Source organism: Kogia breviceps, chromosome 3, assembly GCF_026419965.1.
Source record: "Kogia breviceps isolate mKogBre1 chromosome 3, mKogBre1 haplotype 1, whole genome shotgun sequence".
NCBI classification, from domain to species: Eukaryota; Metazoa; Chordata; class Mammalia; order Artiodactyla; family Physeteridae; genus Kogia; species Kogia breviceps.
This window is the reverse complement of record NC_081312.1, coordinates 97966521-97989407: the sequence shown is the minus strand read 5'-3', so window position 1 is coordinate 97989407 and position 22887 is coordinate 97966521. Positions and strand designations below refer to the sequence as shown.

The following is a 22887-nucleotide window of genomic DNA, read 5'->3' as shown; positions in this document are numbered from 1 at the left end:
TCTGCACACACAATCAAGTGACTGGAGTGCTTGAATTATTCATGCAGTGTCCTGCCCTCTAGACTTGACTGTTCGTGTGATTACATCTGCCTGGAACAAACAGGCTGGATTCTTCATCTTGAAGCTGGTGGGGGGGTGCGGGGGGGGGGGGCGGGGACTGTCTGTACTTTTATATAATGGATGCTCTCCAGAGCTAGCACCTTGGGGAGTGTGGCAGTCCTCAGCCTGCGCACTCCCGCTCTCTCTTTCTCTTCCTCTCTTTCTCTCTCACACACACACACACCTCTTACCAGCACCACCACATATTTTTTTCAAAAGCCCTTTGCTGGTTCTATGGGAAATGCCTATTAGTTGGGAACCTCAGGTTCTGCCAGATGGGCCTGAGTATTGACAGAGGGCAGCTGATGAGGTGCATCCAGCCCGTTTTTATTTTACCAAGAGGTTCAGCGCACTGTGGCTGGCTCCTTTCCTAGCTGTTTCTCTGTCTCCCTCTCTGTTCTTTTTCCAAGCTGTCGGATCCCAGAGAAGCAGTAAATGGTTTCTCCTCCCCTCCCTCCCTAATTGTGGCAAAGCAGAGGTTACAGCATCATGGGCCTGGCCCGAGATTTCAAGAGGTCACCCATCTCCTCCAAGCCTCTACTTCCAGGCAGGATGTCAAGGGTGATTCAGCAAGGCTGGGGAGGCGATGATGGCTGGCCAGCTCGTCAGTTCCCATTTTGTTCCCGCAGAGGCTGAAGCTCTCCAGTGTCAGCCACAAATCACCAGCATAGAAACAAACACTCCAGAGCAATCGTAGTGCATTGGGTTTGAGGCACTGATGCTCTGAGAAGCTGGGGCAGGCCGTCTTTTCACCACCCTGCTGGTGAGCGCTAAGGTTTTGGAAGAGCACCAGAGCTTTTGATTTGGGGACAGTGTCATGCCCCCACTGTCCTGTCACTGAGCAACACTTCTAATTTTCTGTTTTAACTGGGAGAGCCCTTAGGCATCTCCTGCAGACCTTTCAAGTCACAGATGAGGAAATTGAGGCCCAGGCCCGGGAGCTGAGGTATCCAGTCCCATGTTAGCAGAGGAACTGCCTCTGCCACTTTTCCTCCTGACCCCAGGTCTTTTAGCAAAACTCAAGAAATGAAGAGCGCGTATTTACTAACTAATAGCACTCTGTGTCTTTAATTATTGTTGCTTCTTTCTGTGTTATCTCAGGAGGCTAAGGCCACAAACCTGGCAACACCAAAGTCCCCCATTTCTGGTTGTATAACCATACCAGATCAATCATCTTTGCCCTCCCAGGGTCCTCTTCTGAACCGCTAGCTATTTGCACAACTAATGATTCAGTGCGCCTAGTAACACAATGCATCACTAGCAATCTCGGAGATAAGGGTCACAGGTAAGGCAAAGTGATAAAACCTGTGACTCTTTCATCTAAGGACGGGGGTGGCCATGAACATGGCTGAAGAGGGAGATGGGACATCTTCATTTGTCATTGCCCTTCTCTGGGTCCCCACACCTATATAAAAAGGGGCTTGGGCTGGAAGAACTCTAGGGATAACATCTTGAAGTTTTGTGGCCGCCGTGAAGGTGTGGGTGGCCAGAGGGGGCCAGCAGGTGGTGAGGTTACCAAAACCCTGCCCAGGAATCAAGTCTGTCTTGGTGAGGAGAAGGTGGAATACTCAAATTGAAGGGGATGTGGGTCTTCATACTAGAGCAGTGCCTATTTGTGTGGCATCTGAGTCGAGCTAAGAAAAAAACCTTTGAGTATTATTTATTTTGGTCAGAATGCTGGCATCCAAGAACCACTTTACGCCCTGATTTCCTTCTGACTTTCTTGCCTTGTCGCTTTTCTCCGGAACAGTCTCTCCTCTCGTCATGCTGGCCTGGGGTGCCTGCCTTGCTCCACTTTGGGGTCCACTAAGCTCCAAGCTCCCTTCACCCTGTCCTGTCCACCTAGGAGGAGCCTGCCTCCCGGGCCCCAAGGACTGCATCTCACACCAGCCTTCTCGGGACCCTCTCTTCCTTCTTGCTGATGGAGTTGTCAGAGCGAGGGTCTGTGTGCTTTCCTGGCGCTTTTCCTTCTCATCCATTTGATCACTGAAATGACCTGGGAGATGGGCACATGGTCCCTGTGTTTACCCACCGATCAAGGAAACTGGTCCTGGATGGGGACCTGGCTCCTTATTGAAGACTCTCCATGAATCCTGCTGGACCAGGAGCTCCTGGAGGGCACAGAGCTCTTCTTTTGGTCTGTGGCTTCCTCCTTCCCCAGCTCGGACAGGAAGGGTCTAGCCTAGGTCAGAGGCCCTTTGTTTCCTTTTTTGTTGCAGGAGTGAGTCAGCCGAGGGATGAATTCCCTTTTCCTTCCTGCGAGGGGGAAAATGTTTTTCCATCCCATTTGTACAAAATCTTGGGATGCCAGGGGCAAAAAGGTGATCTAGGCTAGACCTCAGTGGGGAGCCCTGCTGCGATCTGCATGCAGGGGGTCCTCCTACACCCCCATAGCTGGGGGGCAAGCCCCTCTGCTCAGGACTCCTACTGCACTTAGCACATAATGGGTGCTTAGTAAACACGTTGCTTTTCCTTTGCTCAGAATTACTGGGCTGTCAGGGTGTGAGTCGAGATGGGTTGTTCATTGCAGGCTGGCTGCTGGCTCTGTAGGCTTCCTCCTGCTGCTTCCTATACCGCTCACCATCCAGTTTCTCCATCAGTCAAATGAGGGGGTTGGACTGATTCCCAAAAACGATTATTAGGGGCCTGGGATGTGCCGGGTGTGGTCTGGGGCTTGTTCTACAGACACCTTTATCTCCCCCGGGGAGTCGGGCATCTAAATAAGTCATTGCAATGCAGTGAAGTAAGTGCTAACAGGGCCAGTGTCACAGGAGGAGCCCCCGGGGACAGAAGGGCTCATCCTTCCTGGGAAAGGGGAGTCGGGTCAGTGAAGACTACACCGAAGGGCTGTTACTTGAGCCGCGTCTTAAAGGGAGGGCTGCATTCGTTAGGCAGGAGCCGCCAGTGGAGGCTCCTCCGGGGGTGGCAGCAGCAGCGCTTGGAAAGGCAGCCAGGTGTGTCCCCGAAGCCACAAGTCCACAAGTCTTGGGAACGGGGCGGGGAGGGGGGACTCCACTTGGGGCAGGAGGTTGAGGTGGTGACATGTAGCAGCAAAGTGATCTCCAAGGCCTCTCGCCGCTCTGTGGCTCTTCGGTCCCCAGATGGCTCTCCAGGGCTGGCCCAAGTCCATCTGCCGGGCGGGGGGTTGCCGCTTCCTGCAGTCTGTGGCCTGCTTCCCCACCGTCATCTGCTGGTTTGAACTTTACTCCCCAAAGTGGCATCGTCGTCTTGTTCATATTGGTAATTCTGTAATGACTGGTTATGACCCGCCCCCTCCCCCATATTTAATTCTCATCAGCCCAGCTCTCCACTTTGCTATTAATGATAGCAGCCAGCAAAATAGCTTTCAACATGCCATTGACAGTCTGGTTTAAGAGAGCACTTGAAGTAGTGCTAGACAGCTGAAAGCACCCATAATTGTGTACCAGAGTGAGAACTGCGCACTCAAGGGCCTTGTTTTTATATGCTTAAAGGGACAATATCTTGTTTTCAAGATCACGGCCAAGATGCTTTCTCTCCCCTTCTCTCTTTGCTTTTCTCCCTTGGCTTTTGCTTTTCTCTTGCCTTTCAAAATAAATGTTCCTTCTCAGGTTGAGGCTAAGGAGAAACTTAGGGAAGGGGGGGAGTTTCCTGCTGCCACAGAAGTGAGGTTTGGTGCTGACCTGAGGGTCTTCTGGAGGAGATAATGGGGGAGTTGCAGTTCTCCCCAGCAGTGATGTTGAGTTGTTTTGTTTGCTAGGGATGTTGCACTGTGAGTATGTAGGTGGAGCGAGCAGGCGTGGATGTGCAGGTAGAGGCCATCTGGTGGGGGAGGGGTCAGCCTTTGGGGAGTCAGATCAGGGACCTCGAAGTCCCTCAAATCAGATTCCAGGAGGCCACTCTTCTCCAGAGGCCCCTCTGGAAATTGTGAGGATGGGGAGGTCAGGGACTTGCCTTCTTCAGGGGAGGTTCATCCCAGCTTGGAATGAGCCAGGGGACCCATTTACTCAGCCCTGAAGATTCTGCCTGAGAACAAAGACCTCCCTCCCCTTCACCCCAGTGATGTCACAACTTTGAAGGTTCAGCAGTCTTTTAGGAAGAGGCTCCCTTCACCTGCTGTCACCAAAACTTCCCCTGACCAATTGTGTCCTTTGAAGGGTGAAGGAAGAACCAAGTTCCCAGGAGTGGAGCTAAGATTCCAGGGGAGCCCCTTTGGGCTTGAGTCTGGCTGTGGCCATTGCCCTGTCCTCTCAGAGGCGCCCCGTTTCATTCACCCGGCACGTGAGTGACACAGGCAGGGAGCTGGGGCAGTTGCCGCCATCTCCAGATAATCCCAAGGGAAAACCATTATCAAGGATAGAGTGAAAATTTGATCTACCAAATATTGTAGATTATAATAATATAGCCTTTCGTATTTCTGTAGCACTTGATTGTTTGTAGAGCAGATTAGACATTTTCATCTTAGAAACCTCAGCTCACAGGCATTTGGGTCCAGGACACACACACACCAGGAGGAAAGCATCAGAGCCTGGCACAAAAGGCCTGGCATGTGAAGATGACCTGTATACTTCAGGGTACCACAGGGCTGTGTTCTTAAACTGGGGCTGGGTTTGGGAGGGGAGGAGAGCGGTGTGGAGGCTCTGAGTGCCCTGAGGGATGAGACCATTCTGCATTCACAGAGGCCCCTGAGCCTGTACCGGGTGCACAGTGTGCATTTTGTGGGGGACTCCGGGACTGTATGTTCTAGTTTGGGGGTCTTCCTGACCCTGTATAGCGTCACGGACCTTCTGGGAAGGATACCAGGCATTCTCAGGTTTCTGAGAGAGGCCTGTGGTTGCGAAAGTCGTGCTGGTAGGAAGAAATATGTGTCATAAACCTGTATTATAACTTGTCTTTTGATAGGCTTAACCATCCCTCCCCCCCCCCCCCCCCGCCCCGTCTCACATGACAGGACAGTTTAAGTGTGAGAGGGGAAGAAAGGGAGGGGGGTGAGGAAAGAGATAGTTGGGGAAAAATGATAAAGCAGAGATATGGGGGGGGGTGATAAGGAATGGGGAAGAACCAGGGAAAGCATGCTGAATTTGGATTACAGGACCTGAGGAGCAGGAAGCAAGGGTTAATGGCTTGGAGGTAAATTAGTAAACTATGCGTGTCATGCCTTAGCTATCTGGGCCTGGAGTTCCAAGTGTTAGGGCCTTATCTCATTGCCCTTTTAAATCCTTGATAACCATTGTTCACAACTCTGACTTTTTTTTTTTTTTTTTTCTTAATTCCGAATGAGAACTTTTTAGTTTGTACTGGGAGGCTACATCTTCCCTCAAATGCAGAAAGAGTTCTTTCCACCAGTCCTGCAGCCTGGGGGCAGGGCAGGGGACTCTTCCTGCTGGGTTGGCTGGGGAGGTTTCGGTTTTAGACTCCTACACCACCCAGCCAATAGGTGAGGACTACGTGATAAAGGGCTGGAGGAGGAAGGGTCCCTACCCTGTCCCCAAACACTTCTCAAGGGAGAGCCCTCCACAGGTCTGTCCTGCTCCTGGTCTGAAACTGAGCATCCTGGCAGGGACGTGCTTTGTGAACCAGTGGTGATATCTGCTAGGGCGGAGCAGGGCAGTTTAGTGTGTCTGGGGGGCAAGAGATTGGAGGCAGCCCTACAGACTCATGGGCCTGGGAGAAGCTGCAGGTGATACCAAATGGTCTGGAATGAGGGGCTACATGGCCTGGTGGGAAGAGAGTACCCATGAGATCGGGCAGATGGAGGGAGGTAGTGAGCAGGCCAGGGCTTGGTCAGTCAGTGGGTGCTTTAGCCTCTCCTCAAACCCTTACTCTGAGAAGAGAAGGGGGCCCTCCCTCAGAGATCCCTTACCCGTGGAGAGTGCTGCAGTCCAGTGCTCGTCTTGCTTTGCCTAAGAGCAGAGGTCCTAGGGCGAGACTCCGGAGGAGTTGAGGTTGATGTCCCCATCTCCTAGGACCTCACACTTTATCCCAGAGAAACGGTATCCCTATAAAGCCAGCCCGAAACGAGGAGAAGCATTAGAGCCCCCAAAGAGCTGCCCTCCCCCGCCACAGTTCTCCCACTGTTGGCTTGACGCTGGTCTCTGTGTCGCCTGGCACTTGTGTGTGGCGAGCCTAGCCTGCAGGAACTCCTTAAGGTGGTGGTGGGGGGGTGTGCGTGGATGGTCTTCTCTCTTAGCCTTTTCCGGTTTCTCTCTAATCTCTTACCTGGTTCTCAGCCCACTTCTCAAGGGATCTCCACCTGGCTCTCCCTCGCTATCCCCCTGACTAGGTCCCTGTCTTAATCCCCCCCTGGTGCTGTAGGAACATTGGGCATTTCTCAGGCCTCCAGGTGGTGGGTCATTGATAAGCCCTTTTTCATGAGGTGCCAGTGGAATCCAAGTTTGTCTATCAGAAGCCAGTTGGTTCTCGAAGGGGTATCCTGGGAAGTTAGGTGCAGAGCACCAACAGCTGGGAGATGGCCTCTCCTGGTGGCTAGGAGACAGGCTTTGAAGTCATACAAACTTAGTTTTGAGTCCTAGATGAGGATCTACTGGCTGTGTGACTTGGGACAGGCCATTTCTCCCTGCGAACTTGAATTTGTAATGGGAATGATGAGAATGCCTACCTATTAAGAGTGGTACTGCCTGATAGAACTTTCTGCAGTCGTGGAAGTGTCTATCTTATTGTCCACATGGGGCTGTTGAGCCTTGGAACGTGGCTACTGTGACCGAGGAACTGAGTTTCAAATTGAACTTTAATTAACGTTCGCTAGCCACGTATGGCCGGTGGCTTCATATATTGGACTGTGCAGTTACAGAGAGTATTTTGAGGATAATGTGAAATGATGCATATTAACTGCTTAGCACAGTACCTCCCTTGTGTGTGGGGAGACCTCAACAGGGGATTCTCACAATGGAACAGTCCCCAAAGTTGCCAAGGCCTCAGAGAGCGAGAACCAGCTCCTTGGTGTTGCACGTGTTGTAACACTTCCCAGAGCCCTTTCTCCTTTGTGACTTGTTGGCTCTACATGCCAGCCCTACAGTGTGGACACCAAGAGCCCCACCTAACAGTAGGAACACTGACGTTTCAAGAGGTTAAGTGACCCAATTGCGGTATCACTGTGGACCAGGGGCGGGTTCAGAACTGGAAACTCGGCTTGTTTCATTTGGACCAGTGATCTTTAACCAGAGGCCACATCAAGGTGTGGTTTTCTGTGGTCTCCACGCTGGCCCACCCTCAGACCCACCTTGTACATCAAGGCTTTGATTCCAGTGTTGGGAAGTCCTCAGACAAAGCTTTTGAAGAATTCAGTGAAACATGAGTGTCAGCGACGTGTAGACTGGGGTGTCTCAACCTGGGCACCGTTGGCATTTGGGGGCCAGATCATTCTCTGTGGTGGGGCTGTCCTGGGCTTCCCGGGATACTGAGCAGCATCCCTAGCCTTTACCTCCTAATTTCCAGTAGTACCACTTCAGTTGTGACACCCAAAAATGTCTCCAGACACTGGCAAGTGTCCCTGGGGGAGCAAAATCTGTCCTGGTTTAGAACCCTTGATTAGGGGGAGGAATTCTGACTCCGGAGCCATTGTCTTGCTGTGTGACCTAGGGTAGCTGGGCCCTCTCTGGGTCTCATTTTCTCCATCTGTGAAATGAGGTGTTGAATGTGCTGGTGGTTTGGGAGGGGGCCAGTCTGAGAGGGAGCTGATCGTTTAAGCAAGTTTCTAAATAACTGATCTTGATTTTTATGGCCTATGAAATGCCACCATGCCTGCCATCCTTGCCTGGGGAAGAGAGGCCCCTCTGACCCTTTTAATCTAAGGAAGGGCCATGCTCTTGGGTTGTGAACTCAGTGGTGGGGTGAGTAAAAGGGGACTGTTTCTGTTCCTTCCCCGACACCTCATTTTCCCCTTCCCACCATTCAGGTTTCCCAGAGAGCCCCTGTCCTTAAAAAGTCATAGCGCTGACCTTACAGGGAGACTCCCAAAATGTAACGAGCAGCCTCTGCAAGGGTAATGTGACTTTTACAGCCTGTTGAGGGGCAAAGGGAGATTTGCATAATGTTCCAAGGGGGATTAGGTGGCTGGGGGTTGCCATGGCAACGCCACAGGGATGAATTGAGAATTTTCCCTCCTGGCGGGAGTTGGCCAGTGGAGTCTGGGAAGGTGGGGGAGGGGGCCAGGGGGTTATCTGAGGGGAGGGAGGGAGGGAGGGATGGGGGTGGTTGGTGGGGTCTGCCGAGCCTGGGATGAATGGGCAGTGTTAGGAGAAGCTGTAATCTGAAAAGGCTTTCCCTGTTCCATCCACACAAGCAAGCTCTTTGAGGGCCATTCCCTGGAGTGGGGGTGGGAGGCAAGCAGAGTTTAATGTGTTTGGGAGCCAAGAAATTAAAGTGAACAAATATTTAAAGATTATTGGATCTTGTTAACAGGAAGCCCGGTGGATGGAAACTGAGAGTCTGAGAAATGAAAGTCTCGAGTCTTAGAGCCAGGGAGGGACTTGGCTGTCATCTTTCCAAGTCCCTCCCGTGGAGTGGTGTCCACGCCCGCCCGTGTCCCTGTAGGGTTGCCATCGAATGCTCCCCAGGGCGGGGTACTCACTTGCACACAGCACCTAATTCGTTTTCGAGAGTTCTGATTATTAACTTGGACCCAAATCTGCCTCCTTCATGCAATGGAAGCTGAGGTCCTAGCACAGGACACACCTGGGGCGGGAATGCAGGTCTCCAGACTTTGCGTTGCCAACCCTTTCCAGGGTCCGTGGCCTAGATGCTTCCTCTGTTCTCCCACCCACGCCACTCCCCCGCTTCCTCACTCACCATCACCATTCCCAATTGCCTTACTCCCTAGACTCTTGGCAGAAAATGTCCAAGATTTCTGGCGGGCACAGAAAAGGAAGGCGGGATTCCTTTCAGGGGAGCACGTGGGAAGGTCATGTCACAACTCGGAGCCCCCAGACTCCCTTGCTTTTCATCTGTCCTTGCTGGGTAAGGGCAAGTGTGTTAAATCCTCTCTGCCATCTTTACTCTGTGTGAAGGTCACGGGGACCAGTGTCACAGGCTGGCCCCAGCCAGCGTCCCCTTCCTTCCCCCGGGAGACAGATCCTCCGGGTCACACCAGGGCTGGGCCTCTTTTTGTTCCGAGCCCTCCCGACATAAAGAATTCAGCAGGCTTCCTCGGAAGCATAAATATTTAATGGCGTTGTAGTTATATATAATTTGATCAATATGTCAGTGCTAAAAGGGCCTTTAAGGAGGTTCACCTATCATTGAGTGATCTGTGATGTAAACCTCCCCAGCCCCTGCAGGAGCGGGGGTCATTATCTCCCAGGCTGCTAAGTGGGTCATTTACTCCCCCCTTCTTAAAGACATGGTGGAGCTGCTCTCCCCTAGAGCCAGTGCCTGGCGGGGATGGAGCAGGGCCTGGGAACCCTGGGAACCCCGTACTGGCTTTTGCTGGAGGCCTCACACCTCCCTGTCCCTGGACTTCCTTCTCTCTGGTGATAAAACACCCACTTGCTTTATTTCAGAGCTCTCTGAGCTTGGTCCGAGGAGAAACTGCTTGGCAAGGAATTTCATCTCGTAGTCCAATAATTGAGGGCCTATCAATTTAGAATTGCCTAGGAAATGCAGTGGGATACTCTAAGGTAAAAATCGCTCAGATGCATTGTTCTGGAATCTCCCAGTATTTGATTGCAGGGTGACTGTGGCACCTGGCTGCTGCAGCTTCCTGCTTCTTCATGGCCCCCAGCCTCTCCCTGTGCCCCTGTGATGTTAATTCAAGACAGGCAGACTCACTTTGAACACCCCAGGACTTGAGTCAGAGAACCAGGTAAAACCCGATCCAAATTCAAGAACCAGCAGACCAAGTGTCCACCCCAGACACACATGCTTCAAGAGGAGTAACCCAAGGCCCAGCCACCAGTCCAGAGGTCACATGGCCTGTCAGACACAGAGCTGGGGGGGGAAAGCACCATTTCCACATGATTTGGGGTGTAACTCATATCTCACATAGCTGTCTTTTCCTCAGCTCATTTTTCTCACACACGTCCACAAACGGGGCTCCAGAATCACAGCACGCTGTTTTTCCCCAAGACGCTGGTTGACCCGTGAAGAAATCCTTGTTTTAGAAGTGAAACCGGGAACCTAGGAGCGGCCCTTTGGCTGCCTAATTGCTGTTACTTCCCACTAAATGAGACACCTTGAAGAGCCTTTGCCTGGCTGTCTTCAGCTCCTTGTGAATCACGGAAAGAACCCGGACAGGAGCTGCTTGACACTTACAGATAGGACATCACTACTCTTGTCTGCTCTGTGACTGTTGTGTGCAGTATGGCTGATGGACACGTTCGAATGGTTTGTGCCATGAAGACTGGTCCTGGGGACCAAGCCCAGCCAGGCCCAGCCTAGCCCACTACCCGGCATCCGTTTGTGTCTCGAGTTGGCTTGCCTCTTCTCTGCTCATCCTTTAAACTCATGTTCTGCTCTGTTTTACTGAGCTTTCTGGAGGAATCGATGCGTCACAGAGCAACTCAGGAATGTTTAGCATTCTCAAACTCTGAAAGATGGCTCCTGGATCTTATAATTCATTCAGTTCATCCCTGTTTTGCAGACAACAGGATTGAAGCCCAGAGGAGGGAAGGGATTTGCCCAAAGCCATGCAGCTAGATTGGAGGCCGAGCTGGGAGGCAACGCCAGGTCATTTCTGTGTGGCTCCGGGGTCAGAACATGCTCTTTAAAGCGGCCAGGTTCCTCCCTCTCCTTGTTTTTATTGGGCTGAGGTTTGAATGAAGTGTGCATTTTTAAGAGCTGATCGGTCCAGACAACCTGGCAGTTTAGATACCGGAGAGATGGTCTCCTAGAAGTGGCTGTCAGCTGTGACTTGAGCAGGGAGTTAAATTTTTTTTAAAAAAAGCCGAAGACTGGCTGGGTGCTGCTGGTTAGGAGCTGGACCAAGGGCAAATTCCATCTCCCTTCATTCAGTGTCGTGAGCCCAATGGATGGGAACGGCAGCAAATGTGAATGCAAGGGTGTGGCTGGAGCAGTGTACTTTGAGAAAGCCCTGGCGCCCTCCGTTTATAGCAGGATGGTTAGAGGTTCTGCTCTAATGAGATGATCGTGTGAATGGGAGTCACTAAGACGCGTGGAGCAGACTACTCTTTGGGAAACTACATTCGCCGCCCCCCCCCCCCCCCCATCTTGTGTTCCGTCATTTACTGCCTAACAGTCTGGACGGGGACACGGGGCAGATGTACCTCCTGCGCCTAGTTGAGAGTGCAGATTCCGGATTTCACAGGATCTCTGTGCACACTTCTCTCTCTGAGCGGCTTCTCTGTCTGCGTTGAGTAGATTAGTTCCTTCTGAGGAACAATGTTTTTCCACCAGCAAAGCTGCCTTCTTTGAACCACACTTGAAAAGAAACTTTCAAAGGCAGCACCAGGCTCCCCAAACACCTTTTTCCAAAGGAAGCCGTCCTCCCGCTGCCTGGCACCCGCCACCTCCCAGGTTCTCCTCCAAGGCTCTGACTCAAAGGCAGTGGCCTTTTGGGACCAGGATGGAGGAAGGATGAAGGTCCACCCCGTGAGCCCCAGCTGCCTTATTGATAACAGGGTACCCTGAAGGCCAAAAGGAGCTTTCCAACGTAGGATCTAGTTCCGATTTGTGTGTGATTTGTGACCTGTCCCGATTGCTAAAGTCACACGTCTTGATTCTTTTTTTCTTTCCTTTCTTGGAAGTGATGTTTAGAGCTTGTTTGAGTTGGATCAAATGCTGTTTTAACAGCTGCCCTAATCGGAAATGCTGTCAATTATTAACTCTGACAGTAGTTTTTCTTTCAAAAATACTTCTCTGAGCTCTCTCAAAATGTCAAAATTTGGCTTCTTGGTAGGAAGTCGTTTAGTGACGTTGCTTAATTGCCAAGCGTCAGTTTCGCCATCTGAAAACTGGAGATTTATAAGAAGTGCCTTCCCCGTAGGGTTCTTGTGAGCTCACACATGCAAAATGCTTGGAACAGCTGGGTCGCGGATGTTATTAGCCATTATTATTATCGTTGTTGTTAAGGGTGGTTCTGTCTGGTCAACTTTCTATTTGCAGGAGCTTCCACTCCTGCCGTCACCACCCTCAAAAAAATAAACATGAAAAAAAATCGTTTAGGGAACAGTTTTCCTGTTAATTCTTTGACGCACCAGCGTGCGCTGAGCCCATTCTCAGGGTTGGATGGTCTATGTAGAGAAGACCGAGGCTCAGTTCCTGCTTGTACGTGGTGGGGAGACCAGCAGGGCAGAGCTGCTCCCCGGCAGGGGACAGTCCCAGCTGGGAGGGATGGGATTGCATGCTTTCTCCACCCCCACTTCCTCCCAGAAAAAAAAACCCAGACAGGAGGACAGGGACCAAGTGTGACACCACCTCCTTGCCTCTGCCCTCCCCCAACACTGTACAGTCCTAACTCGAGGCCGCCAGAGTCCTTCCTGCCACTCCGGGAGGCCACTTTTCATTAAGTCTGGGGCCCAGGAGAGAGCCTGAAGGCTGGTAGCCCAGACCTCCGGAATATTGCATATCTGTGTGGAGCTGTTCTGCTGGCCCTTGGTTGATGTGTGGGCTTGGGAGGCAAGAACTGCTCCCTGTGGGTGGAAGGGTGAGATGAGGGGGGACTTGGTCTGAGCCCCCCACAGGGCTTCTGAGCGACCCAGCCGTGGTCCCCTAGTAGCCTGGATGCCAGGCTTGAACCAGTCTTGAACCAGGCAGAGCTACATGAAATCCCGGCAGATTTTTCCTCATAACCAGAGGATGCTGGGCTCTGGACCAGGCCCTGCAGGGGAAGATCCCACCTGGGGGCAGGCTGTGGCCGCACATTTGCTAAAAGATGCGGGGAGAGGGAAGGTCAGCTACTTTTAGTTTTGTTGCTTTACCTACCAAGATCTTGACACTTGATCTGTTTGCTAGAGGAAGTAAGCAACAGCTGGGACTCCTTTATAACCACCCACCCACAAAACGGTGAGAGCTGTACTTGCTGAGCAGGCCAAAGTGATGGGGAAGGTTCAGAGCCTGCGCCTGCCTCCCTGGCTGGAGAGGGGGCAGCAGCCAGAGCCCAACGGGCGGCTTTTGGCTGGTCTGGCCTGACAACTGCCTCACCCTGTCAATGAAGGACTTGTGCTGCTGTCCACCCTACCTCCTGGTTGTAGGTCAGCACTCCATCCGTCTACCACTGCCCCTCCCCCAGATGCCCCCCACAGTGGGGCAGGCCCAGATCCCCGGCCAGGGGCCACTGCGATCTGAAGTCTCGAAAAATAAATGCGGGGAGGCCAGCAAGATTCTTTTGGCCAAACATTTACTGAGCGCCTACTATGTACCAGGCTTTGCTATGCCAGTCATTTGAGATAAGAAGCCTTGGACCAATGAGCTCCCTAGCAGTTGAGGATGGTTTATTTTGTTTATTTCTCTTTACTTTTTGTTTTAAATAAAACTTTCTATTCTTATTTGGCACATAAACATGTAACAGTTGAGTGATTATGTTGCTCTTACAGGTTTGGACTGAGTTGATTGTTTCTAGAACTCCTGACGTGTACAACCCTGACTCTTCTTTTTTTTTTTTTTTGCGGTACGCGGGCCTCTCACTGTTGTGGCCTCTCCCGTTGCGGAGCGCAGGCTCCGGACACGCAGGCTCAGCGGCCATGGCTCATGGGCCCAGCCACCCCGCGGCATGTGGGACCTTCCCGGACCGGGGCACGAACCCGTGTCCCCTGCATCGGCAGGCGGATTCTCAACCACTGCGCCACCAGGGAAGCCCAACCCTGACTTATATTTTATCCCCCTGGCCCACTATCAATCAATTTGGGGGAAGAAAAATGAACATAAGTGAGAAAGGACCTTGTTTTGGAGTAGAACTCTTCCCACTTACCTAGATTAATAATTTATACGATAATTAGTAATCGTCCCAGGTTCCTTACAGTATGAATGAAGGGCATCCACTGGGCGGAGGCCAGGGATGCTGCTAAAAACACTACAATGCCCAGAACAGCCCCATGCAACAAAGAATTATCTGGCCCCAAATGTCAATAGCCCTGTTGCTGACAAACCCAGTTTGTATGACAAACTGTTGTACAATGCCCTTGCTGGAATATACCCCAAATGTGCAAATATGGCTGTGAGTCCCATGGGGCTTAGCCAGGATGAGCTACCCTCTCCGCCCTGGAAGTTTAGAAATGTGGGGACCATTATTGGCACTCAGTTGGTCTAGGATATGGGGGACAGTCTTTCGCTTCAAAGACTTGTTTTACCCCAGATGCCCACAATAGGCAAGACTAGCCCCGTTCCTGAGAATCTAGAGTGTTCCAGGAGAGAGCGGTGATCTCTGATCCCCACCCAGGAGCCCCTGATGCCCTGGACAGGGGGTCTGAGTTGGAGCGTACACCGCAGCCAGCAGCCCCAGGAAGTGGGACCATAAAAGCCCATCAGATTCCTGGTTCGTGGCCTGTCTCTTGACAAGCCAGGGGCGTCCTCTTTGGGGCTGGGGGGAGGAGGGGGTGCTGGCCCCAGGAATTCTCCTGAGGGCCAGGGTCTGTTTGTAAGCCTTCAGACAACATTGCTTTTATTTTAAGTGCACAAGGATTTCTCATCCAGAGTCGTTTGACATGCAGATGATCACATTTTAAAAGGCTGTTGTCATGGTTTTGTCTCTGAAAGATTGCTATGTGCTGATGAGAGCCTTGAAGCCAGCTCTGGGACCTCAGTCTTGGTGGCCTTGGGATTCAGAAGGAGATAAGAGAAGCAGTTCTGAGACTTGTCTGTCAGTGGTCCTCGGCCTTCCTGTCTGGATTCAGTTAACCATTTAGCTCCACTGTTTTTTTCTTTTTCTTTTTTCTTTTTAACCATCTTCATCTGAGATGGTTTCACATAGAACACGGGTGGCAAAATCAGTTGATGTTTTTCTGAATGTGATCTTTTCTGGAGGGTTAGTGGTGGGGCAGAGAATTGATATGCCTTTCTGTGGTCAACTTAGATGAAGGGCTATAGGGATCCAATCAGTTACATCCTGAGCATCATCTTAGAGAAGGCAATGCTTTATGCCCCCCAAAAGGAAGCGTCAACGGTGGGATTTCAGGCTGGGCAGCACATATAAGGGTGAGGGATCCGGTCTGGTGGGGGAGAGGCAGCAGTGAAAAGTGGAGAGCGAGGGAGACCCTTTAAGGCACATATCGCCGGGTGTGAGGGAACACTTTGGCACATGCAGCCGGGCGTCTTCCATCACCTCCTGATTTGTCTGGGAGCTTGAGAGCCTGACTTGCTGTTGCCCTTGGGACCACTGGGCATAGCAATTCCTTCTCACCACACTGCATTTCACTCTTGTTTGTGATGGGTTTCACCGCAGTGGGCGGTGTGGAGGTTGTTCTTGTTTAGTTTTGCGTTGTTTTGATTAGGGCTTCCATCCAGAGGAGGCGAACTGGATACTCTGAACCAAACACAGAGACCACCTCTGATAGGAAATTGGAGCTCCCTGAAATGTAGGCAGCCCGGTTGGAGGGAGTTGGAAGAGATTGCTTCACACTGTGGATTTAGTGAGGCCTCCTGGCAGGAGGCCCACCAAGGGTGGAAGGATGGAGCCCGTCGGGGGTCTGCGGTTTGGGGGGGAGCTTGTCCTTCCACCGTCTGACATTTTGGCGACTTGATTTATTGGCCTGAGCCTCATGCGGTCTCTTTTCCTTTGCAGACAGAGATTGCAAAGAGACTGAACACGATTTTAGCACAGATCATGCCTTTCCTGTCACAAGAGGTAAGCCCTTCTTTTACTGTGCCCTCCATTTCTTGCAGAGCAGCCCAGTGGCTGCCTAGGTCTCACCGGAGCCCCAGCCCCTGTCCGTTCACGTGGACTGAAGTTGTCAACCTGGGGCTTTACAGAAGCTCCTCTGGCACATCAGAGGGGCCACTTGCTCCTTCAGTGGAACCTGTTCTCTGTCCCTGCCTGAGCCCCAAGAGGAGGGTCCTGGCCTGTGGCGGAGCTACCAGTGGGCAGTGGGTACTGCTGTGCCTCCCCCGGCCCCTACCCCATCCCAACCAGCATTCCCAGCCTCTGCTTCCCCGTGCTCCAGCTTCCACCCCTGGAGACATCTTAGAGCAGGGAAGCCTGGCCAGTTAGCACCAAGGGCCAGACCCTGCAAGGAGAACCACTTACCCAAAGGGAACTCCGGCCCCCAGGACAGAGTGTCCTCATCAGAGGCACGACCAAGTCAGTCACATCATCTTCTAAGCACACTGCTGCAAGAGACTCCCGCCTGAGGCAGGGCTGGACCAGTGGTCAGTAGGAGAAAAGCATCTCCAAGGAGGCCCCGTGGTGCAGGGCAGATGGGTGGGCTGCCCGAGAGGGGCCCCTTTCCATCCAGCAGAGCTCACTCCAGCCTGGGGCAGGCCTGCTCCAGGCCCCCCCCTCTCAGTGGCTTAGACCACCCTCGCTCCCTCCGGGATTCCTGGGTCTCTGAGTCGCAGTAGTGACCCATACATGATTGAATTCATGTAAAAACAGGATATAGTGATGTCCTAGGAGCTTGCAACCCATTAGGGGAGACAGCTGCCTATGAAGCGGGTTTCACCTCAAGGCTGAAGGGAATGAATGCACTAAAAAAAAAAATGTTTGTTTTAAATAGACTCTATTTTTTATAGTTTGAGGTTCACAGCAAAACTGAGTGGAAGGTACAGAGATGTCCCCTAGCCTTCCTCACCATCAACATCTCACACCAGAGTAACTGATGAACCTACATCGACACATTATCACCCAATTCCTAGCTTATAACGTTGTGCCATTTTTTTTGTTGTTGTTCGTTTTCTGTTTAGATACATACAGGTTGCGTATCTGTATATAACATGTACTTTTCCTCTGAACCCTTTGGGTGTAAGTTGCAAACATCCTGACAACTCACAGCACTCACTGTTCTAGCTGCCTCTTCTAACAGCAGGACACCCTCCTACATGACTGCACTATTGTCACCACATTTCGAAAATGAATAATCATTCAGTAGCATCTTCTAATATCCAGCCTGGATATTAGTTTGGGGCTTTATGCCTGGAAGGAAGGTTTTTTGTCTGCGAGGCGGAGGGAGACGGTCGACAAATAGCCCTCTTTTGGCTCTTTTATATTTTAACTTAAAACTCTGGGAAGTGTGGATTACAGAAGTAATAGGCACGTGTTGAGAAGGGTTTAAAGGGTCTCCTGTCCTCCCTGTGTCCCGCTTTGGTCAACGGACCTCCTCTGCCTCCTGTTTCACCGCCTGTCCCCTGCCCCCCGTGCCTCCGTGGTCGGTCGGGGAAAGCGGCCGCCTCTAACCCACACCCGGTCCCTCCAGCACCAGCAGCAGGTGGCGCAGGCGGTGGAGCGAGCCAAGCAGGTCACCATGACGGAGCTGAACGCCATCATCGGGGTACGTGGACTCCCCAATCTGCCTCTCACCGTGTGTATAGCCCTTTTCTTCCTCTCATTTACCATAACCAGAGATGGACCCTGACCTTAGCTGGCCTCAAAGAATGGCGGCCCCAGGGCTCCGGCCTCTCCCAGCATCTCATGGGCTTGGACCCACCTAGAGATCTCCCCCTCTGTGGCTCCCCGGTTGCCTCTCACTCCCCAAGTTAAAGGGGTGCCCGACACGCCCCGATCCACCTCGAAATTCATCAGCCCCATCCTTTCCCGGCTTTCGGTGTCTCCAGCATTGGGGGTTGGGGGGTGGACTCTGGGATCATCTTGGAGGCCAACCTGATTTCTCCCACCTCCCCAGGGGCCTGTCCCCTCACTGGCAAAGGTCTACCCTTCTTTGGCCACCTGGGATCAGAACTGTCTCTGCTGTACTGTGATGTGAAACGTGCTGTGGCATTTGGGTCTGGGCCTTGCTGTCCCATGCGCTGAGCTGCCTGGCAGAGTCTTCGTCGTGGACCCATGTAAAGTCCAGCCAGGGCCCCCGGCTGGGTCTCCCTGATGTTCTAGAAGTCCCGTCTCACCCGGGAACAGGAAAAGATAATGCAGAGTGCTTTGTGAAGCCCACTTCTGGTCTGGCCTTTCAGTGAAAGGAGGAAGCCAGATCTCTCCGCCTTAGTGTTCCTACCTGGCTCACATCTTTAGTGCATTTCTGGGAGTCACACAGCATCTTTCTCCTGCTTGCTGCTTTGGTATGAGGCTGCTAAAGGATATTTACGACAGGCATCTGAGGAGAAACAGGGTTTTTAAGGGGGCTTTGGGCAAGGCTCTTAGCCTCAGGATGCACCTGTCCACTTTTGGTCCCTGAAATGAACAGGGTGGGTGAGATCACTGCTTCCCATCCACAGATGGCTGAGTCTAGGCCCTCAACGGAGCTGCTGAACAATGAATTCTAGGGCACTCGCCCCAGAGTTCTTTTCCATAGGTTTGGGGTGGAACTGGAAATCTGTGTTTTTGAAGTTTTCTAGATCATTCGGAAGGGTAGTCAGGCTTGGGACGCAGTGGACTGGTTGGCTGAGGTTCCTCTAGCCCTCTGATTGGCCCTCATTCCTCCTCTTGTTCTTAAGTACGGTCGTCATTTCAAGGTGGAACTGAAGGCCTAGAATGTTCTGCTTGGTGGAATGAATGATGACTCTGGGCTCTTCATTCCGGGGCAGAAACCTGGAGACCTGTGTTCTAGTTAAGCCTCTTCGCCTTGTGACCTCAGGCACTCCCATCTCTTCCTCGGGCCTTAGTTTCTGCATCTGTTACGGGAGAGGGTGGACCAGCTTATCTCTTTGGGCCAGGAATGCCGGGAGGGTGGGCTTGGAGTGACAGAGTGATGCTGGTGGATCCTGATCCTCCAGCACATTATTGGGATCCGTGATGGTTACAGGGTTCTGTCCTTCTGGTCTGAGTCCCGTGGTAGCTGCTGAGTGCTGCTGGGGGATGACCAGGGGAGCATTAGCCTCGTCTGAATCCTGACAGTGTTGAAGGGGGAGGAGCAGAGAGGAGGCCAGAAAGGGGAACAGGAGTGACTGGTCACTGCTTTTAGCCAGTGAGCTTGGGAGGCAGAGCCCCCAGCAGGGAAATCATAATATGGTAAAGTTTGAAGTCTCCTTGGAAACCGTCTTAGCCCAGGGTTCTTCAGCCTCAAGACTCGTGAACTTTGAGGCCAGATACTTTGTGAGAATGCACAGTAGGGTGTTGAGCAGCAGCCCTGGCCTCCACCCACTGGATGCCAGTGGCACCCTCCCACACACAGTTGTGACACCCCAAAACATCTCCAGACATTGCCAGATGTCCCGGCAGGGGGCAGGGGTAGTGCATGAAATGGCCTGTGGTAGAGAACCACTGATCCAGCCAATGCCCTTGCTTTACAGACGGGGAGTGATTCACAGACGGTTACACACGGTTCAGGAGCAACGCCAGGCCAGAGGCCCCGGGCTGGCTTTCGGCTTAGGGCTCTTCTCCCCACTACCTCCTGTCCAGTCCAGCCCTGGTGTGGCGCCTGTGTCCTCCTCAGTGGCCAGTTCACAGCGTGGTGGCTTTGCTGAGAGTGGCAGATGAGGGCTTTTGGTGGGAAGTGCATTCTCTGATATTTCTCCTCTCTCGGCTCCTCGTCCCTATGTGCTTTCCAGGCCCAGCCTTCCCATCCCTCCGTGGCCACAGTGGAGTCCCTTCTCCCCCACTGACTCCGCCCCCCCCCTTCTTTGGAATTAAAATCCTCATATGAAATTTTTTTTTTTTTTAAGTTCTAAGAAAAGAGTGGAATTGGGGGAAGAAGCGCTGCTTGGATTAGCTCCACTTCCTTCAAGGAGTATTTAGGAAGCTACACGTTAGGTCAAGGCAGCTCGAGGCAGATATTGGAATTCAATTAAAGCCAACGAGTGGGGCCTGTGACCCCCATTTTCAAGGTAATTGCTTCTCCAGCTCTGAGTGAATGCGGCCGTCTCCCTGTCATTAAGAAGGCAGCCATCTAATCACTGCGCCTGACAGAGCCTCACAAGGCAGGAATTACGGACGGCTGAGGATGGCTCGCTGAGCCGGGGCATCCTGTGAAGGAAGAAGGCGAGGGACAGCGGGCTTGCGGCCGGGCTGACTCGCGAGAGTGATGGGAGGAGGGTGGCAGGGGACCGGGAGGGCTGATGGCCAAAGGGCAGGAGTCCTGCCCCAGCAGGAAAGGGCGGTGAAGAGAAGGGCCCAGAAGCCTTGTGGCTACCCACGTGGTACTGTCCGATTTGCCCCTCTTGGGGGAGAAGTAGCCTAGCCCCCTGGTCTGGGAGTTAGGGGCGCTTTGGGCAAGTCACTTGATTTCTCTGGCCTGTTTACCCCATTTGTGAAAAGATGGAGAAGGGCTGGGCAAGTTTCCTTTGACGTGCCCTCTTCAGTCAGTCATCTGGGGCTCCCTTGGGCGTGGGGTGGAAGGATTCTGGGTTCATACCTTGGTTCATTTCAGAGAGAGGTTAGGGGTCAGGTAGACACATCTGGCGTGGGCATACCTGCAGCTAGTGGTGTGTGTTTATCACATGAATTAGAGTATTTCCAGGGCCTCCCCTCCAGGTGAGAGAGGCCAGAATCCAGCGTCAGCTTGGTGTGAGGGGAGAGGGTACAGAGGACAGAGGGGCTGACGGAAGGCTTGTTGGCCCAGTCTGCCCAGCACACAGTTCTCGCCACTGGGAACTCAAGTGACGGTCTAGGGAAGGCAGGCCTGCAGGTGTGTGTCTGTTCGCCGGGGCCTGCCAGGACCCAATTACCGCAGACCTGTTACACACCCTTTTTTCTTGGATCCAAGTTATTAGGGGATCATTCGAGGGTCAAAAGATTCCTGAGCATGAGGGGTGAAATATTGTCCCTTGGTCAACAGCTTGCACACGGCCTCCCCAAGCAGATTAAAGACCCTGTGAGCTGATGTTACCCACCATTTTCAGAACTCATGTATTACTTTGCTCCGTGCTAGTCCAAGGTCACTGAACCTGGCAGGTGGAGGGGCGTGCACCTCACCGGCCCCACTGACAATTTGGCCTGCATTCCCTTGGAAATTATTAGTGGAAGATATAAGTGTTGGCTTGATTACTTTTTTTTTCATTTTTTATTTTATATTGGAGTATAGTTGATTAACAACGTTGTGTTAATTTCAGGAATACAGCGAAGTGATTCAGTTGTACATACACATGTATCCGTTCTTTTTAAAATTCTTTTCCCGTTTAGGTTATTACAGAATATTGAGCAGAGTTCCCTGTGCTGTACAGTAGGTCCTTGTTGGTGCTTACTTTTTTTTTTTTTTTTTTTTAATTGGGTGAGCGGGGTGAGGAAGGGGGAGGTTTTAGCTTGTTACAAACTACACTGGGTATTTTGAAGCCAGTCCTGAGGTTCTCGCATTCCCCAGGATGCTGATGAGCTGCGTTCAGTTGACTGGGAGGAGGATGGTGCAGAGAGTGTGCCTTAGAATGAACGCATCTGTTTCTCTCAGCCGGGGGGCCGTGGTAGAGAGAAGTCATGCTGGGTTTGCGTCCTGGCTCTGGTTACTTTGGCTTAGCAGAGTTCCTTCACCTCCCCCTGAGCCTGTTCCCGTCTCTGAAATGGGGATAACGGGGTTGTTGTGAGCTCTCCAAACTATAACAGAGCATGAAGGCACAATTCAGCCTGGAGCTGGGGGGCCACCTCCGTGGGCAGGAAGTGGAGGCCGGGGCTGCTCCCCCTCTCCTGGGAGGGCAGGGTGTCTGTATCTTTATGCAGTTAGGACTCTGTCTGGGTGTCCTTGGTGGGTCTCAGTCCTGGAAATGCTTAGACAACTTCACTAGGTTTAACCCAAATCATAAACCTGAGAAGCGAAGCATTAAATCAGGTAGCAGAGGCATGAAGCGTGATGTGCATAATCCAGTTACATAGACTCGGCCAGCGCGGGCCTCCCTGACAGCCTCCCATGTAAGTGGCCATACCTTCGGAGCCCGGGACCTGGGCATTTGGCACACGTGAGGACAGGGACACACGTCTGCCCCACAGGACATGTTCTTTGACAGGTTGCTGTTCCAGCATGAAATGTTAAAGGTGAGAGGAGGGCGTGCTCACGAGGGGGGCTTGCTTCCCGACGCCTCACCCCTCTTTTGGGGTTGGGGGGTGGGTTGTTGACTTCCTTTCCGAATATAAAATTGGAGAAATCCTGGTTGGAGAAATCCTGGTCTTGGAGGGAATGGTGGAAGCCAGAGACAGGCTGCTGCAGAGTGGTGAGCCCAGTACCCTCTTCGGACGGTGGACTTGATCCCATTTGTCCCCAGTTGAAAACGCCGTCACCCTCCCACTCGGATGTCACTGTGTTTCTGCACATCGTCCTCTGAAGTCATAGATATGTCACAGGGATAGAAACGCAGCCTGCGGATGGCTGTGCCCTGCCTACGACACGGGGACGGAGAGACAGGTGGATCATCGCCAGCCGGCTGCCCCTGCCCCGCTGCGGCAAAGACTTTATCTCACTCTTTATCACAACCAGGACTGTTGTTAGCAGACCCTTGGCCCGACAAGCCCTGGCATCTGTCCTCGCCCCAGGAGAGAAGCCTGGGAGGAGGTCGGCTCTCTCTGTCCCTGCTTCCTGGAGCCTGCTGGGCCGCTCCCGACTATGCCTTCCAACCACCCAGAGCAGACCTCAGGGGAATTTCTGGCTGTGCAGGGGGTGCTCTTGTATTTGAAGATGAGAGGTACGTGGAAGCTGCCTTTCCTCTGTTGCAAAGAAGAGACCCTCCTGCTTGACGGGCCACGGCTGAAAACCAACCTCTCCGTCTGGGAAGCTCAGCAGCTTTGAAAGCCACTGTCTTCCAAACAGCCACTGCAACTACAGCCTTTGTTCCAAGTTTCTGATGCTGGTTCACTGGTTCATGTTTTGGGAAGCAGGA

General features: G+C 52.4%; 1 protein-coding gene across 8 annotated transcripts in view; it reads left to right on the top strand.

Annotated features, from left to right (window-relative positions):
* Positions 1-22887, top strand: part of TLE3 (TLE family member 3, transcriptional corepressor) — a 48801-nt gene that overhangs the window by 5764 nt on the left and 20150 nt on the right. For 4 of the 8 annotated variants that reach the window (XM_059056485.2, XM_059056482.2, XM_059056484.2 and 1 more), the window contains exons 5-6: positions 15770-15832; positions 17397-17471. In XM_059056485.2, the coding sequence (XP_058912468.1) occupies positions 15770-15832; positions 17397-17471 (138 nt within the window). Of the gene's footprint in view, positions 1-15769; positions 15833-17396; positions 17502-22887 lie in introns of all 8 variants that reach the window. The other 4 variants (XM_059056480.2, XM_059056478.2, XM_059056479.2 and 1 more) reach the window with 1 other exon arrangement.